The 18,772-nt window shown below is 35.2% G+C and overlaps 1 protein-coding gene across 2 annotated transcripts in view; it reads left to right on the forward strand.

Moving 5' to 3' along the window:
• Positions 1–18,772, forward strand: part of RpI135 (RNA polymerase I subunit Rpl135) — a 69,603-nt gene that overhangs the window by 44,115 nt on the left and 6,716 nt on the right. For both annotated transcript variants that reach the window (XM_018505795.1, XM_018505796.1), the window contains 3 exons: positions 16,315–16,529; positions 16,597–16,735; positions 16,864–17,020. In XM_018505795.1, the coding sequence (XP_018361297.1) occupies positions 16,315–16,529; positions 16,597–16,735; positions 16,864–17,020 (511 nt within the window). The remainder of the gene's footprint in view (positions 1–16,314; positions 16,530–16,596; positions 16,736–16,863; positions 17,021–18,772) is intronic.

Raw genomic sequence — 18,772 nt, forward strand, 5'->3', positions numbered from 1 at the left:
GACTTTCTGAGCAGGTCGGGTCCTCGTCCTAATAGTGGTTCGGCGCGACCGGACAAAACATATCACGCTGCGGCGTGGAGGCAGAGGAACGGTGGATCCGTTACGATGCACTGCAACGTTATTATGTCGTTTTTTATTTTCTTTTATTTGAGAACAATTAATGACAATAAGACAATTGAAGGAACGAGACCGGACGCGAGTTCCTTAAAGTAGAGAGTGAATGAGAAGAAAAAAGGAAGAAAAAGAAAGGGGAAAGAGGGGCGACGTTTACTTACTATTTGATGAGATCAGTTTGGTGAAGAGCCTTCAGGACCTGGTAGTCAGCGTATGTATTGGAGACCTCGGGGCGTTGGATCACTGACTCTATTATTCGATGTTTAAGAAATAATGATCAGAATGCGCCCGAGACTCGAACTTTATCTGTTTCGAATTATTTGGAGTAACTCTGGTGACTGATCTTACGAACAAGACTCTCAGCTATTGGTAAGGCAAGACGAGCCCCAAAGCAAAAGTAAAGAGAGACTCTAGAGAGACCGAAAAAAAAGGAGAGACGCTCAGGACCGCGGAACCGTGGTTTATATAGCGGTTTTTCCTAATTAGTGGGGTTCAAATTTGGGTGGTGGGATGACTTTCGGGATTTTGGATTGGTCGAGATTATGGGGGAGGAAAGAAGTCGGTTGGTATAAACAAGTGTCGCCTTAATTTATGACTTTCTTAAATTTATGGGAAAATGCACGTGCACCGATTAAGACGAGGGTACGTGCACTGTCGGCACGCGCCCGTCAAACACTTTTCCTGGACTTCGCATGTCACATTTATATTTTATGGTCGCGGACATCGTGAGAATCGTCCGCGACTTGCTTGTCAAAACAAAAAGAAATGTTTAGGCGCCAGTACTGACATTAATTGCCGTTTTTAATGGCGCTGTCCAAGGGAAGTGTCATCGGCGGTGCATTAGCTCCCTGCGTTCACCGATTCTAACTTTATTTTGTTTAGCAGACACTAGAGTCATTTGTTTTAAACTTTCTCATGGGAAAAGATTTTTATTACTTTTCCTAGAAGTCCTAGGGGGTTGATAACCCCTAGGTCTCCGTGAGAAAAAGAAAAGAGGCAGCGTGAGTCCGCTGGACGTAACAATAATATATTTAAAAACCGGTAAATATACCGAATAGGGAATCCCCCAATATAACCTTGACCTTGACATATATTGTCAAGGTCATGATCCTGAGTAACCTCCAGTGGTTTTAGCCGTCGCTCGTTCTTCATTAAAAAGTTTAAAAAAATAACGTCTTATTTCAGCTATATATAACATGAGAAACTATTCTAAACTATATCCACCTACTGCATTCCATCTCTCCCATTGCCTAGTGGCGCGCGACTTTCTACGCGAATACAAGTTCACTGCTTTAGCAGAAAATTTGGGTAAATATGTAGTTTAAGGGAGGATTAGAGTTAGGTTATTATATACCCAGGCATGGGAGCGGGTCACTTTTCTCACTATTTCACTTTTTTCACTATTTTCACTCACAACGCTTATGAAACCATTTCATTCTTGTTGTTTACCATAGTTAAACAAGGACGAATGATGCTCATGAGCGTATAGGCATAAATCGGACCGCATCCCTTGTGATTCGATGAACTGCGATATCCCTAGCGCAATAGACCAATCAATGGTTGTATTCGGGGAGAGCGCTGCTATTAGCGCTATTTGTCGTGCTATCTTTATCGTACACATTATACGTAAAACAAGGATAGAATGGTCGCATTCAGCAAACTTAACTGTTGCGGAGCGGATCTATGAGCGCTCGTTGTTATTGGTATATTCTTCTAGATCATCCAATAGCAGCGAGTTCTCACGAATCCACTCCGCAACGGTTGTATGCCTGAACGCGGCTATTATGATGCAATTCGCCTTGAACGAACGCGCCTTCGATGGTACGCTTTCTGAACACAGCCATTATAGTCTGTTTAATCTGGATGTAAACAAACTCAAAACTGAATATATTATTACTTTATGACAAAGTTACAAGCAGTTGTAAGTTTCTCCAATATTTAATCTAAAATAATAATTATTTGTACAAATATTAAGGTATACAGGTTATGTGTTTATGCAGTATTAGTTTTGTATGAATTTTCTGTGAAGATATTTTTATTTTTGTTATTATCAGGAATGTTAAATACCATACAGCAATAAAGAGAAGATGAGCTCGGACAAGAGAATAAATAAAAATCCAAAATGTACTATTCATACAGAATGGTTATCAAGGATTGATGTGCTTGGTCATCGAATTGAATCGTGGGGAAGAAAAATTCAATCTACAATCTTATTCTGTGAAATCTGCATGTGTCGCATTCAATGTGCAACTAAAGGATATCAGGCTATTTCTCAGCACGTAATCTCTGAGAAACATAAACAGAACGCAGATATTAAACTTAGTACTAGTCCATTGCATCTCGGTTTGATATCACGTGCAGTATCATCAAAAACTAATGAACTTCAAGAACCAAATATTCAGTCAATCTCATCTAGCAGTGTTTCAACTTTTTCCTGTGCCTATCCGGCTTGAAACAGTCTAATACAAAATGGAATCTGTATACATCACAAGAAAAAGCAATTGCAGAATTACTTTGGACTATAAAATGTGTTTTGAGCAATTTTTCTTCGTTATCATGTGACGGAATTGAAAATTTGTTTAGAGCTATGTTCAGCACAGGTGTTCCTAACACATTTTCACTCAGCAAGAAAAAAGTTGGGTATTTACAAACTGATTGCTTAGGCCCTTATTTCCATAAATTAGTAAGTGACGATGCACAGAAAGGCTTGTTTGTGGTTTGTTATGATAAAACTACTAATTCAGAAGGAATGAAAGAGTTACAAATTTCAATACGATTTTGGTCAGAAATTTTAAATGAAGTAATCTTTTGTCATCCTCAAACATTTTTCTTAGGGCATGCTATACAATTTTAAAAGACTATATATTTAATGCTTTAAAAAATAGTAATCTCTCTCTGTGCATATTTAATGCTATCTTGTGACGGCCCTAATATTAACAAATCTGTAATCCGCCAAGTTAATGAGGCTCTGAAAAAGGAAAATGATGAAATAGGACTGATAGATATAGAAACGTGTAATTTACATGTAGTCTATAATTCTTTTAAGAAAGCATTAAATTCTTTTGGGTGTGATATAGGTTCTTTCTTGATTCATATTTATAATTGGTTTCATGATTGGCCTAGTAGATTAGAAGACTATAGAAATATCCAGAAAAAGCTAAGAACATAATTTCAAAACATAATTTTTTGAAACATGTTCCTTCAAAGTGGCTATCCTTGTCCCGGTAAAAGAGTTTTAGAACAGTGGCCTGCTCTTTTTGAATATTTTCTGAGATTTATTCTGCGTAAAATGCCTTTTTCTCAATCGTCACAAATGAAGAAATACTCCGAAATTCAGAACTATTTAAAATCTTCCATAATGAGAGCAGAAATTGCGTTTGTAATTGACGGTGCTAGTATTTTTGAAAAATTTTTTCGTGTATTCCAAAAAGAAGAATCCATGATTCAAATACTATACTCTGAAATGAAAGATTTAACAAATACTTTGGCAAGCAGATTTTGTAAAAAGGAGGCTTTACACCAAATGTATAACTCTAGTAATCCTTTCACTCCAGAGAATTTACTTTTGGCTAAAGATGTTAGATGTGGAGATTTAACAGAGAATGAACTCTCTTCTCAAGATGTTAAAGAAGTTGATATTCTCAAGTTTCGGAAATCGGCGCAAGATCATTATAAGGCGGCAACAATGTATTTACTTAAAAAATCTGTTCTAAGTTTATCAACAACAAAGCATTTCCGCTGTCTGCTCCCTTCAGAAATCAAGAAAGATAGAAGTTTTCTAGACGCAGAAAAAGTAGTTAAAATGCTTTCTCTAAATCAGATTTTAATAAGTACGTTCTTAGATGAATGGAAGATTCTTTAGAAAGAGAATCTTCCTGCATGGGACGGTGGTCGAATAGATCATTACTGGAGACAAATTTTTGATCTAAAAGATAATTTCAATGAACCAAAGTATCCAAACATTCAGAAAACGATGAAAGCTGCCTTGTCTCTAGCTCATGGTAGTTCTGATGTTGAAAGGAATTTTTCCATCTCAGCAGTCAGCCCGTGTTTTGACGGATGACAAGTCTAGAATGACTGAGAGAACTCTTAATGCTAAATTAAATATTAAGACTGGTTTGAAGTATTTTAATGGTAAACCTGAAATGGTGCCAATGGCCAAAGATTTAATAATCTCTACCAGATTTGCACACAGCAAATATAAGGATTATTTGGAAGAAAAGAAAAAATCAGAAGAAGAAGAAAAAAGGAGACAGAAAGACAGTGAAGAAGAAGCACAGAGAAGATCAGAACTTTTAAAGAAACAAAATAAAGCTAGACAAGATATCGAAGAGCTTGAGAAGAAAGTAAAAGAAGCTAAAAAAACTGATGCGGAAGAAAAAGCAGCAAGTGACTCACTTCTTCAAGAGACAAGAAAGACTGAAGAAAGCATTGGATGGTAAAGACTTACAAGGGGCTAAATTAGCATATAGAATGCGGTATCGATTAGAGAGCAGTTAAAATCGTCTGAAATTGATCCTCTTCAAAAGAAACTTGATGACAAAAAATCATGTTTGATAACTAGCTTCTTTGTAAAGTAAAACCGAAAGATTTAAAGAAAATAGAAAAAATGATGTAACGGTATAATGCTCATAAATCTTATTTTAATATATTCCTTGAAATATAATGCAATGTAAATTAAGTTTTGTTTTCTTAAATGCGTTTTAAAAACAGTCTAATTTCTGTTTGTAATGGAAAGAGTTTTTATTATACTAGTTTGAATATGTTACCTAAAATTTTCAGTTTGAAATAAGTTAATTTAATAAAAAAGTTTTAAAATAAATTTTAGATTTTATATGTGTTATGTATCCTTTATGTCTTGAAATACAAATTTTGCTCGCTTTTATTATCACACACACACACACACACACACACAGATCAGTATTTTTAATTTCATAGAAGATGTAATTTAAATACAAATAGTATGTCAGAAGTAAACTAATTTTCACCTTTCAAATTTTCAGGAACACTAATTTTTTACTCTCAGGAAGACTCAATTTCTTTAATACTTTTGAGGCTTCCACGGGAACTTTCAATACAGAAGTTATGCGTTCCGCGGGTTATCTCTGTGTCCAAATCCATTGTTAGAATGCCAATGTTTCGTGAATATTATATGCTGTTCACTTTCATCAGGTCTTAATGAAGTGAACGGCAGTATTCACGAAACGTTGGCATTCTAACAATGGATTCGAACACGGAGATAACCCGCGAAACGTATAATTTTTGTATTCACTTTTTTTAAACTGACTCACTATTTTCTCACTTTTTAAGAATAAAACTCACTTTTCTCGCTATTTTTGACACCTATAGTCGCTCCCATGCCTGTATACCCATGAGTGTATAATAACCTAACCTAACCTTAACCCTCTCCTAAACTACATATTTACCCAAATTTTCTGCTAAAGCAGTGAACTTGTGTTCGCGTGGAAAGTCGCGCGCCACTAGGCAATGGGAGAGGTGGAATGCAGTAGGTGGATATAGTTTAGAACAGTTTCTGATGTTATTGTATATATAGCCGAAATAAGACGTTATTTTTTTTAAATTTTTTGTTAATAACTTTTTAATGAAGGACGAGCGACGGCTAAAATCTGCTAAGGTTACTCAGGGCCATGACCTTGACAATATATGTCAAGGTCAAGGTTGTAGTGGGGGTTCCCCTATTCGGTATATTTACCGGTTTTTTAAATATATTATATTATATGATATATTTTATATTTTAATCACTTTCATCGACTTTACAACTCTATCATTCAATTTTCTGTTCTTAAAGTTATTATTTTATGCTTCGGAAGATTTACAATTTGTCAAGGGTCCTGACTACTCAGCCAAGAACTCTGCGTTGACGGTAGCGACACAAAATCAGACGGCGGTTTGGCGAAATCGGTAGCCATATATTCAAGCACGAGTTCATGTTCATGTACGTGTGCTCGCCTTCGGCGCGCCGAGAGTGAACGAGAGAGTGAGCTCCTTTTCACACTAGTCGCTTGTTTCAAGCAACCGAAAATGCTTTCTCAGCAATCTTGGCCGCTCGGCGGCCCCTGGCATCAATAATGGGCGAGGGACATTCTAAATAACATATAAGTTTTAATAAATTGTAGTAGTAGTATACCCCTTTCTCTCATTTATTCAGAATAGTATAAATCAGTGCTCGCAAAGATTTGCACATTTCGGGCCGATTCCGGCGCGCTACCCTTACTACCGCTCGAGGCTCGGCAGCTAAGCTGTCGGGCGCTCACGTGACGCTCTGGCTCAGGAGCGTCTCTGTAGCTTAAACGTGTAGAGATCGTACTTTACGTTATTAAAGAATATTTTTCTTGCAAAATAATTTTTATTTTCTTAAAAAAATCAAATACTAAATTTTCTAAAACATTTTATTATAATAATTCTATTATACGTACCAGAAACTATTCCATAATTGTTATAAATTTACATCGAGAAGTTTCTAGAATAACTAACACATTTTGTCATAATAATTCTTGCCTATTAGAAACCATTTAATAATTGTTATAAATTTACATCGAGAAGTTTCTATAACAGACTTGCGAAAATTGGGGTGCATTCAGGAATTACGCCTAGATAATTCTGGAGTGCTCTAGTGTGCGCTTTGGGCGTTCAGAAACTTTAGGTATAATGTACCCAAAGCGTTCAGAAACATTTTGGGTCACTCCGAGATCACTCTATCGTCAACCTACTTTTCAGTTGGGTAAAAATCGCCTCGCATGCGCATTGCAAAATCACGTGCCTAATAGGCCAAAGACTAAGGTTAAGTTCTACAATTAAAAAGGTTCACTTCTTTTTGAAGAAAAAAAATGGAAAATTTAATAATAAATAAAACTGATTTTGAAGTTGTGCGACTGGAAAATCTTTATTATAATAGCAATTAACCTTTTATAATCTTCTCATTTGTAACAGATAGGGACACCTCAATCGCATCACCCAAGGCATTCAGAAACTTCTTCGTCTAGATCACTCTGAGGTGCACCCAGAGTTTACCTCACTCTACCAATACCCTGATTTCCTGAACGCACCCCAGAAGTCAGAAAATACGTTAATCTGGAAATTCCATGTTTTCCTTACAAAATCTTACAAAGACTCAAGTAACAAGGATTCTATATCGCAATAACTATTTTCTTCTATAAGCGAATATAGTTTTATCATTTTAAATTCTTGACTAACGATTAATTGTTAACATTTTCTTTAAAGTATCTAACACCGTCTTTATGTAATTGTTTAAAAAAGAATGTTAAACAATTACATAAAGACAATATAGAAACTTCTCGATTTAAATATAAAGACTTCTCAATGTATTGTAGAAACTTCTCGATGTAAATTTATAATAATTATTGAATGGTTTCTAATAGGCAAGAATTATTATGACAAAATGTTTTAGAAAATTCAGTATTTGATTTTTTTAAGAAAACAAAAATTGTTTTGCAAGAAAAATATTTTTTAATAACGTAAGGTACGACCTCCGCACGTTTGGGTGGCACCCAATTGGACACGGCTCAATTGGACACGAGCCACTCACAGCGCTTGAGACTACAAAGCTCCTAAGCATCGGTCGCTGTGATTGGTGGCGTCCAATCGAGCCGTGATCAATCGGGATCACCCCCACACGTTTAAGCTACAGAGACGCTCCTGAGCTAGAGCGTCACGTGAGCATCCGGCGGCTTGGCCGCTGAGCCTTGAGCGGTAGTGGGGGTCGCTCGCCGGAATCGGCCCAAAATGTACAAATCTTTAAGAGCACTGGAATAAATCATGTTAAAACGCAACAATTTACGAGATATTTAATTGTTTACGATTTTTCATGCGCGTTATATACCTTCTTCATAAACTCGAGTAGCAAGCATAGTTCAGTAGAATTTTACCGAAAAAAAATTATAAACCAGCATTTCTTTTCACGAAAATCTTCGAAGACCATCAGAAAAGAAATGCGTATGTTTGAGATTCGAGACTTGTGAAGAAAATATGCGAAAAAAATCGAATAGTTGCAAAAAGCTGTTTTTCGCTTATAAAGCGAAAGATATTGATTGTATGGAAAAAAGTTCGGTATGAAAAATGTAGGTATTCGAAATACCTAGCAAATGAAATGTGGAATGTTAAATCGATCTATTAACTAAGTAGAAAAAAATAAACAAAAAAGGCCTTTTTTTCACTCGCTCTCTATTAATTGAGATTTAAACGCAAAGCGTCTTTGAAATTCTCGTAAAATGTAGCCCTCGTAATGACGAACAAATCTAGCCCTGAACAAGCCTGAAATGTTAATTAGTTTTTGCAAAAAGCTATTTGTTTACCTGTATGCGGAAAACTTAATTTTTTCATCATTGAACAGTCAAGTAGCAATTTACAGAGATGATTTTTCTTCTTCAAGAGTTGCACTGTCACAGTACATTTAGTAACAAAACGATTTTTTGCAGTTGAATTATTATAAAACGACTTTAAAAAGTGAGTACCTTTTTCACATATAAAAAATGGAATAATTTTGTATGCATCATATTAAATAGCCGTGTGAAGCATTCGACAGCTGACATTTTTCTACGAATTTAAAAAAAAGGTTACCCTCTGATTATTAGGAGTCGAGATAACAAATTTTTTTGCAAAAAATCACTAGCTTTAATTTTTAAGATTAAAAGTTTTATCTGGCACCAATTTGTCAAGGAAGAATTGAATTTGCTGTTAAAAAATTCTCGAATTTTTTGCTACCGAAAAAGTTTGTTTAAAGCCATAGGAAAATTGAGGACCGTAAGAGTGGTAGTGCGCGAGGTAGAGTGGAGAAAATCGGTCCGCTTGGCGCGCGTATCTGATTTCGTGGGTTAAAATTTACTAAATTTACATTTTCGCAGCAATAAATTGACGTAGAAACATGATATTTTTTAAAATCTGGGGTAGCTCAACGAGATATAAACAAATAGCTTAACCAAATGTTTCGCAAAGTAATTGTAATCATGGAATTTTTAGTTTTCCTTTTCTTGAATTTTTATTTTTTCGGTTTATTACTAAAAAAATCACGTTTAAGTATGGAGTGCATGTCTCATTAACAAATTTAAGTCACACACATACACACACACACACACACACACATGTGTGAGCTATGTTTCTTTATATTGAATATGCTGTAAAAAGTGTTCAACTGTGCAATTATATATATGGAATTATCAGTACAAAATTTTTTTTTGTGAATTTAATTGCAAGTGCAAATATGGCATATGTAAACAAATAATTAATAACTAATTTGCCAAATGTTAACATATAACTGTTGAAGATATAATACTAATTTTCGCAAATATAAAAGTAAATTAGTGTTATATGAAAAATATATTTTGCTTCTATCTTTCTTCAACAGTTACGTTAACATTTGGCAAATTAGTTCTTAATTATTTGTTTACATATGCCATATTTGCATCTGCAATTAAATTCACAAAAACAATTTTGTACTGATAATTCCGTACATTTAATTGTCCAATTGGACACTTTTTACAGCACATTAATGAAATCTAGCTCATGTGTGTGTGTGTGTGTGTGACTTAAATTTGTTAATGAGACATGCACTCCATACTCATACGTGATTTTTTAGTAATAAATCGAAAAAGTAAAAATACATTTAAAAAGAACAAAGGCTAATAACAGTCAATTTTCGTAATAAAAATAAATAAAATAAAAGTCTTTAAAAATAACACATATGTATTAATAAGAATAAAAATAAGAAAATTACAAAGACAATAAGACTCTACGTAGATTAGATATAATGTATAACATATCATAACATATCATAACATGTTTCGGCCCATCGTTTTGGCCCTCACCAGATGCACAATATGAAACGCAGGAAAACTTTAAATATGATGTTAACCTTTGTAATATAAATGAAATTATACGTATAAATGGCAATAAAAAATGATGAGAAGATGATCAGAGAAACTGAGTTGCTCGTCAAACGATTGGATGACCGATTGAGAAGAAATCTCGTTATTCTATAGAGGACAAAAAATGTTACATGTCTTCTGACTTATGATAAAAACAAGCAAGTTACGTCTCTCCGATAAAAAACTCACCTCTGCGTCAAAATTAAAAAGATCCATGTCAAACAAATAGATAGTCAGTAGTATGGAATGAAATAAAAAAGTAAGTAAAACCACACAATCACATACTGTCAGATAAGTAAAATAAGACTCGTCATTTCAACACGACGAACAAAACTGTAATGCGAACTATCTTGGTAATGCAAAGTCAAATTTTGTTTATGATAGGAATATACGATTTATGAAGACCCTCTGTATCTGTCTGGAGGTTGAGACTGTTTTTCTGTTTTTTAATATTAAGCATCTCCGAGACAAGACGTTTATTATAACACGGCTCTTCATCAAGAATTTGAAAAAATAAATTTAAGAAAAGGAGAGCTAAAAATTTCATGGTTACAATTACTTTAAGAAACATTTGATTAAGTTATTTGTTTATATCTCGTCGAGCTATCCCAGATTTAAAAAAAATCATGTTTCTACGTCAATTTATTGCAGAGAAAATGTAAATTTAGCAAGGAAATTGAAAAGAATAAGGGCACTAGGAGTCAGGCGCAGAAGACATCGCGCAAATAATACACTTATAAAGTATAAAACTTCTTTACTAAACGCGCTTACATTTCGGCTCACTTTTGAGTCTTCCTCAGAGACAACACAAACTAACATGTATAAACTATGACTAAAAATTATCTTGTCGTGGTGAGCTCCCCTACATCGAGAATTTAAATGCCAGAATTAAACCCCCCAAAAAGTGAAAGAAATGGAAAATGAAAAAAGAAGGGTAATATTGAAAATATCGAATTAGAAAATATGAAAACTAATTTATCAAAAAACTTTAAAATTATAGTTAATTATCCCGAAAATAAGGACGTTCACCATGATTACAAAGCATCATATCGCACACATTACTATGAATAATTCAAAAACCGGTTCCTGATATGTTGGCCAGTCGGTATCAGATACAGTGAATCACTTGTAGTTATTAACTAGTATTTTCCAAGATGACAAATGGAAAAATTTAACATTAAAACGTTAATCATTTCTAAGAAAATGAAAGTTGTAAAATGATAAAAAATCTCGCCAGAAGGATTCATTACTGTGTACGAACGACACCGACTGACAGTTTTGTTACTAAATGTACGTAATAGTGCAACTCTTGAAGAAGAAAAATCACTCCTGTAAATTAATGTGCGACTGCTCAAAGATGTAAGTAATTAAATTTTCCGCAGACAGGTTTTTAGTGAACAAATGGTTTTTTGCAAAAACTAATGAACATTTCAGGCTCGTTCAGGGCTAGATTTGTTCGTCATTACGAGGGCTACATTTTACGAAACTTTCAAAGCTTTGCGCTTAAATCTCAATGAACAGAGAGTGAGTGAAAAAAAACCTTTTCCGGTGGTTTTTATTTTTTTTTCTATTTAACTAATAGATCGATTTTAATGTTCCACGTCTCATTTTGTAGGTATTTCGAATACCTACATTTTTTATACCGAACTTTTTTCCATACAATCAATATCTTTCATTTTATAAGCGAGAAGTTGCTTTTTGCAACTATTCGATTTTTTTTTCACATATTTTCTTCACAAGCCTCAAGTCTCAAACATACGCATTTCTTTTCTGATGGCTTTTCGAAGATTTTCGTGAGGAGAAATGCTGGTTTATAATTTTTTTCCGGTAAAATTCTTCTACTGAACTATTCTTGCTACTCGAGTTTATAAAGGAGGTATATAACGCGCACGAGAAAAATCGTAAACAATTAAATATCTCGTAAACTATTGCGTTTTAACATGATTTATACTATGCTGGATTAATGGAAGGGGTACATTATTAGTACACTTTATGAAAACTTATGTTATTTAGAATGATCCTCGTCCCTAATCGATGCCGTGGGGCGCCGAGCGGCCGAAATTCCCGAGAAGATATTTTCGATCGCTTGAAACAAATGACTAGTGTGAGGAAGAACTCGCTGTCTCGTTCATTCTCGACGTGCCGACGGCGAGTACACGTACATGGGTTCGTACTGGTATGTGTGTTACAACGCCGCACCACAATAAATGACTGAACTTGTAGGCGTTGAAAAATGACTTTTTGACGACGAAATTTATTTTGCATTCCATTTCGTTATTATTTGCTTAATTGTGAAAATGTGACTTGTTTCGTACTTATCGAAATCGTAATTATCGATGAAAACTAAAGTTATTTTGGAATTTTATATGTAAAAGTGTATATTTTACTCGTTTCAACAGCTGTCAGACTGTGTGTTTCTGTCCGAATATAGGCTCGCTTTACGTGCCTTTTACTACCATTTACTGACTATCAAGGGAAGAAAGGACAGTTTTCATCCATTTTTACAAATGTTTTAAAGCGATTTCGTCATTTCGTTTCATCTAAATTGTTTTTATTTAAAAATGGCATGCAATATAAATTAACTCCTGTCATTCCTCGCTTCTGACGTCACGATTCCAACATGGCCGTTGCGACTAGTCAGGAGCCTTAAGGGGGAACCTATTTTAGAACGCTGAAAAGTAGCTGTTTTTTGCGAATTTTTTATGAACAAATCATGAAGCCAGTCTTTTTAAAACTTTTGGGGTGATTTGTCATATATTTCAACAATACAAAATAATTTTTTAATATGAAAATAATGAATGCAATAATAAATTGTATATTAATCATTATTAAACCAGGTTTCCCCCTTAAGTCGAAACATTCATATTAATATGTACTATTCCTTATTCATTTAGAATAAATTAATCTTTACCTTTTTAATTTTTTTAATTGGAATGTTTTATTAAGCATTATCTTTTTACAAGTGTGTGTGTGTGTGTGTATGTGTGTGTGTGTATCGAGTCTCACTAATTATTAATATGTAATATTCAGATTATATAATACTTCCAAATTTTTTAAGAATATCACAGTTTTTATGCATATATGTTAACTAATTCTTTGATTTCTATAGTTTATTATTACATATACGGTCCTATAATATATTATATTATTTATTTACGTCGTCTAAAGAGACGTTGTTCTTTCATATACCAATTATTGCGAAGAATATTACTAAGCCCTCGTAGTCTAAAGGCTTAGGACGCTCACACGGTATGCAAGAGATCCGGGTTCGACTCCCGGCCGAGGTAATATTTTTCGCAATAAGAATTAATTATTTACAGATTTCAATATGTTATTCATCATCAATAAGATCGTTTCAAAGATGCGAATAAGCATCAAAAATTTGTTAAATTGCCAGTCAATTTAACTCGTAATATTACTGCGGTAATTTAATAGTTAGCGTTTCAAGACTGAAAAATCATTTCGGCACGCGTTTCTGGGGACTACATACGTAGTATATAAATTCACATAAGAATCACACAAGCATTAAGATATATGCATAAACTGTGATATTCTTAAAAAATTTGGAAGTATTATATAATCTGAATATTACATATTAATAATTAGTGAGACTCGATACACACACAACACACACACATTTGTAAAAAGATAATGCTTAATAAAACATTTCAATTAATAAAATTAAAAATGTAAAGATTAATTTATTCTAAATGAATAAGGAATAGTACATATTAAGCTTAAGACTTTGATTTCTATAGTTTGTGTTATCACATATACGGTCCTATAATATATTATATTATTTATTTACGTCGCCTAAAGAGACGTTGTTCCTTCATATGCCAATTATTGCGAAGAATATTACTAAGTCCTCGGTAGTCTAAAGGCTTAGGACGCTCACACGGTATGCAAGAGATCCGGGTTCGACTCCCGGCCGAGGTAATATTTTTCGCAATAAGAATTAATTATTTACAGATTTTAATATGTTATTCATCATTAATAAGATCGTTTCGAAGATGCAAATAAGCATCAAAAATTTGTTAAATTGCTAGTCAATTTAACTCGTGGTATTACTGTGGTAGTTTAATAGAGTTAGCGTTTCAAGACCAGAAAAATCATTTCGGCGCACGTTTCTGACGACTAGTATCTGGAGACACTGGTAGTGTCTCAGCGCTAAGCTGCGCGAAGCGATACTGCCGTGCTCCCTTTACGCGAACCGACGAGTTGCGGCAGATTAAGATTGTCACATCTCAAGAACGGCTGAACTGATCAAATTCGACATACGCTCAATCGATAGCCAATACTTAAATTATATAATAAAAGTGCTTTCATTTTTTTTCTACGTGCCCTACGAACGGAGATTTCGTGATGCAAACTCTGAATCTCTGATTTTTAAGAAACGTCGTTATTATTGTCATCATTATTATTAACGTCGTCGACCAGTAGATATATGTCGAATAGGGGAGAAATGTACGTCTCATTTTTTCGATAATAGATGGCTTTTTACTTAACCAAGCGATGGTAGCATTGCACATTCGAACATGATCAACCACACATGACTGTGATAATCAGCGATGCCAACATTGTCACATGTATATACAATGTGACGCGCGTGCGGTGCAAAAATACGATGTGACGTTCATGCGGCGCAAATTTTATTAATTAAAACTAAAATGAAATATTAATTAAAATTAAAATGAAATATCAAGATTGTCGTTCAAGATCTAGGTATTTACCACGTCGAGGAAGAGGATGTCTAGATGTTCACCGTCGAAGGAGTGGGTGTCTAGATGTTCGCCATCGAGGAAATGGGTGTCTGGATGATCGTCGTCGAGGAAGTGGGTGTCTAGGTGTTTGTTCGCCGTCGAAGAAATAGGTGTCTAGATGTTCGCCGTCGAAGAAGTGTGTGTCTAGGTGTTTTCTACATTTTCACCATCGAGGAAGTGGGGTGTCTAGGTGATCGCCGTCGAGGAAATGAGTGTCTAGGTGTTCGCCATCGAGGGAGTGGGTGTCTAGGTGTTCACCGTCGAGGAAATGGGTGTCTGGATGATCGCCGTCGAGGAAGTGGGTGTCTAGGTGTTCGCTATTGAGGAAATGGGTGTCTAGATGTTCGCCGTCGAGGAAATGGGTGTCTAGATGTTCGCCGTCGAGGAAGTGGGTGTCTAAGTGTTCGCTATTGAGGAAATTGGTGTCTAGGTGTTCGCCGTCGAGGAAATGAGTGTCTAGATGTTCGTCGCCGAGGAAATGGGTGTCTAGGTGTTCGCCTTCGAGGAAGTGAGTGTCTAGGTGTCCGCCTTCGAGGAAGGGAATGTCTAGGTGTTTGCTTTCGAGGAAATAAGTGTCTAGATGTTGGCTGTCTAGGAAATGGGTGTCTAGGTATTCGCCTTCGAGGAAATGAGTGTCTAGGTGACGGCGAACACCCAGACACTCATTTCCTTGAAGATGGACACCTAGACACTCATTTTCTCGACGGCAAATACATAGACATTCACTTCCTCGACGGCGAACACCTAGACACTCATTTCCTCAAAGGCGAATACCTAAACACCCATTTCCTTGACAGTCAACACCTAGAGACTTATTTCCTCGATATAAATTCACATAAGAATCATACAAGCATTAAGATCTAGTTAGACCGTTTAAGGCTTTTATTTCTATAATTTGTGTTATCACATATGCGGTCCTATAATATATTATATTAATTCTTTTTATTTATAATATTTTAGCATTTCCTGAATAAATTTGCCATTCGCATGAATGAATAAGTAAACTTCGAACTTTGCGAAGCTTCGAAGATATCATATTTAACTTCGAAAATTAGAAGTTAACTTTGAAGCTTCAAATTCTTTCGAAGCTTCGAACCTTCGAAGTCAGTCAAAAGTAACAGCTCTACTAAAAAGTAACTCGTTACTTTCTAGTCATTACTTGTAATGGGTAATGATTAACGTTACTCGTTACAAATTACCTTGTTTAGTAAGTAAACGCATAATGATGCAAGTTACTTTTTAAAGTGACTTTCCCAACTAGCGCAATCTTAACATTTAGTTAGTTATCATTATAGTGATAAAAAATTGCAACGTCATTATTGCAATCAAATTGTTATTATAAAAAGTAACGGAATAGTAACCCTTCCATGCCTTAAGGCCTAAGTTATTTTAGTTTATCTAGCAGGTCCTGAAAAATATGGATGGACGAACCGTAAAGAAATTGTTAAAATGGTATCCAATCTCTTATTTAAAAATCTCTAATTCTATCTACGATTTGTTGTTTCTTAATTCTACATCGATAATTTGATGTGTAGGGATATGATATGGAAGATGCTATGGTCATCAATAAGTCTGCATACGAACGTGGTTTCGGACATGGAACAATTTATAAGTCCGAGTTTGTTGATTTGAATGATAAAAAGAGTTATTTCGCCCGTGACCCAGAGAGACCTGATCTTGAGAAAACCATAGATATTGACGGTTTACCTAGACCACGTATTATTATTAAAGAAGGAGATGCGTATTATTCGTAAGTACCTCTTGCAGCTTCAATATCATCATGTTATGATCTCCTAAAAATCTCATGTATTTGACAGTTATTACGATACCGATAATGCCCAGTATGTAATTGGAAGATATAGAAGCACAGAAAACGCTTACATCGATAATGTAAAGCTATGCGGTATATTAAATAATCAAGATCCGCGAAGGGCGTGCATTACATTCCGTATTCCTGTTGGTACAATTATAAACATATATACGTAAATATATACATGCACGCATGTATATAATCCAAAATATATATTTTTAAACATTCGTATTTTGAACAATTTGTATTTAATTCAAATGTATTAAATTTTCAGAGAAATCCCACTGTTGGAGATAAATTTGCGTCAAGAGCGGGACAAAAAGGAATCCTTTCGCGGCTATATCCTGTCGAGGATTTACCGTTTTCGGAGACTGGAATGGTCCCCGATATTATATTCAATCCGCATGGTTTCCCAAGTCGTATGACAATAGGTAAACTAAAGAATTAATTTTATTATTAGGAGTGTGATTTAGTTTTGAGGGTTTTTTTTTCTCAAAAACTGATTTATTTAAACAAGATAATGAACGAATATCTTAATCAAAATATTTTTCTTCATTTTATATAACTTTTCCATCTTTTTGGCAAAAGATGGATTCCGCGATGATAAAAAGATTCTTCTTTTTGGAGTTAATCCAATTTCCAACAAATTTTCGCATTCTTCGCATATCTTCGAAATTATGAAAATGCGCCTCTAGAGCATGTTCCGGAACAAGTAAAGTCAGATGGAGCAATGTCTGGAGAATACGCGGAGTGCGGTAAGACTCCCCATTAGTTATTACAGCTCTAATAGCGTTTGTTTCACTGATAATGCAACATGAGGTCGAGCATTGTCGTGAAGAAGGATCACTTTGTGTCGCAATTGGAAATCGTTTTGGTCAAATGGTTGCTTCAATTTGTATAATTGTTGTTGATAATGATCAGCAGTGATCGTTTCCTTCAGATTTAATAATTCATAGTAGGGATGTAATGTACGAAAAGTATCCGGTATCCGGTATTGTCCGGCACTATTTTTACTATCCAACCGGATAGTCGGATTCATTCGTATTCGAGAATATATCGGGTTGAAATTTTATATCATTAAATTGTTGATTTTTTATTATATAAATGTTCTATAAATAAGTATGCATACTCATAATGCTATAATATCTTATATGTATAGTGCTGCAAAATTACAATTTTTTCTACAATTATCATCCCTCTATTGATATAGTTCTTTTCGCTCCCTTTTACTTTTTTTACTTAGCCTTTATTTTGGAACACATTGCCACGCAATCCAGTCAGATATCCGAAAAATATCGAATATCCGCCACGAAAAATTGCCTTCTCGGATATCGAATATCTGATAATTTTACACATTTTGATCCCATCAAATACACAGTAATACCTTTGAATCATTAATATTGCGCCTCGGGGTGAATGTTGCTGGTTGGCTTAAATCATGATTTTTTTCCTTTGGGATTATCAAAATAGATACATTTTTCATTAGAAACAATTCGATACATAAAACAATAAATATGAAGATTAGGGAAGCACCCTCCAATGACTTTGATCTTGATATATTGTCAAGGTCATAACCCTGAATGATTTTGAGAAAATTTTAACCGTCGGATGGTTACAAAATTATAAACAAAAAAAGTTTAAGAAGTAATGTCTCATTTTTGCTATATAAAACCAAAATTTTCTGCTTTAAAAATATTATTTTGTAACGATGCACCCCCAGAAAGGCCATCGTTTCCGGTAATGCCAACTCGCCGGATGCCGCTACGGTGACCCCCCGTTCACCGTAGGCGATGAGAGCGCGGTGCGCTCGAAATAGTGTAAAGTACGCAAGCACCAGTTCAGGCCGCGTGAACTCGCAAGTCCGCGAAACCCGAACGTCGCCGAACGACGCCGAGCGCCGCAGCTCTCGCTCGTATTGTTCCACGCCGAGAGTCACCGAATGATCCCGGAACAATACGAGCGGGAGCAACATTTAGTATAAAAACGCGGCGAGAGAATAATCCTGGCTTTTTGCTCCTGATCCGCTTCCTGGCACCGACCGACTCCTAGCTCCGATCTCCTAGGCAATACAGTGGTGGTAAGGGTGCTCTCTGCCACTACCGGCATTTACCGGTCAGTTATTGCATTCAGCTCCGCTCTCCGACTCACCGCTCCTAGCAGGCTCCTCGAACCGTCTCGCTGCA

The sequence above is a fragment of the Trachymyrmex cornetzi genome, unplaced genomic scaffold, assembly GCF_001594075.2.
Source record: "Trachymyrmex cornetzi isolate Tcor2-1 unplaced genomic scaffold, Tcor1.1 scaffold211, whole genome shotgun sequence".
Lineage (NCBI taxonomy): Eukaryota > Metazoa > Arthropoda > Insecta > Hymenoptera > Formicidae > Trachymyrmex > Trachymyrmex cornetzi.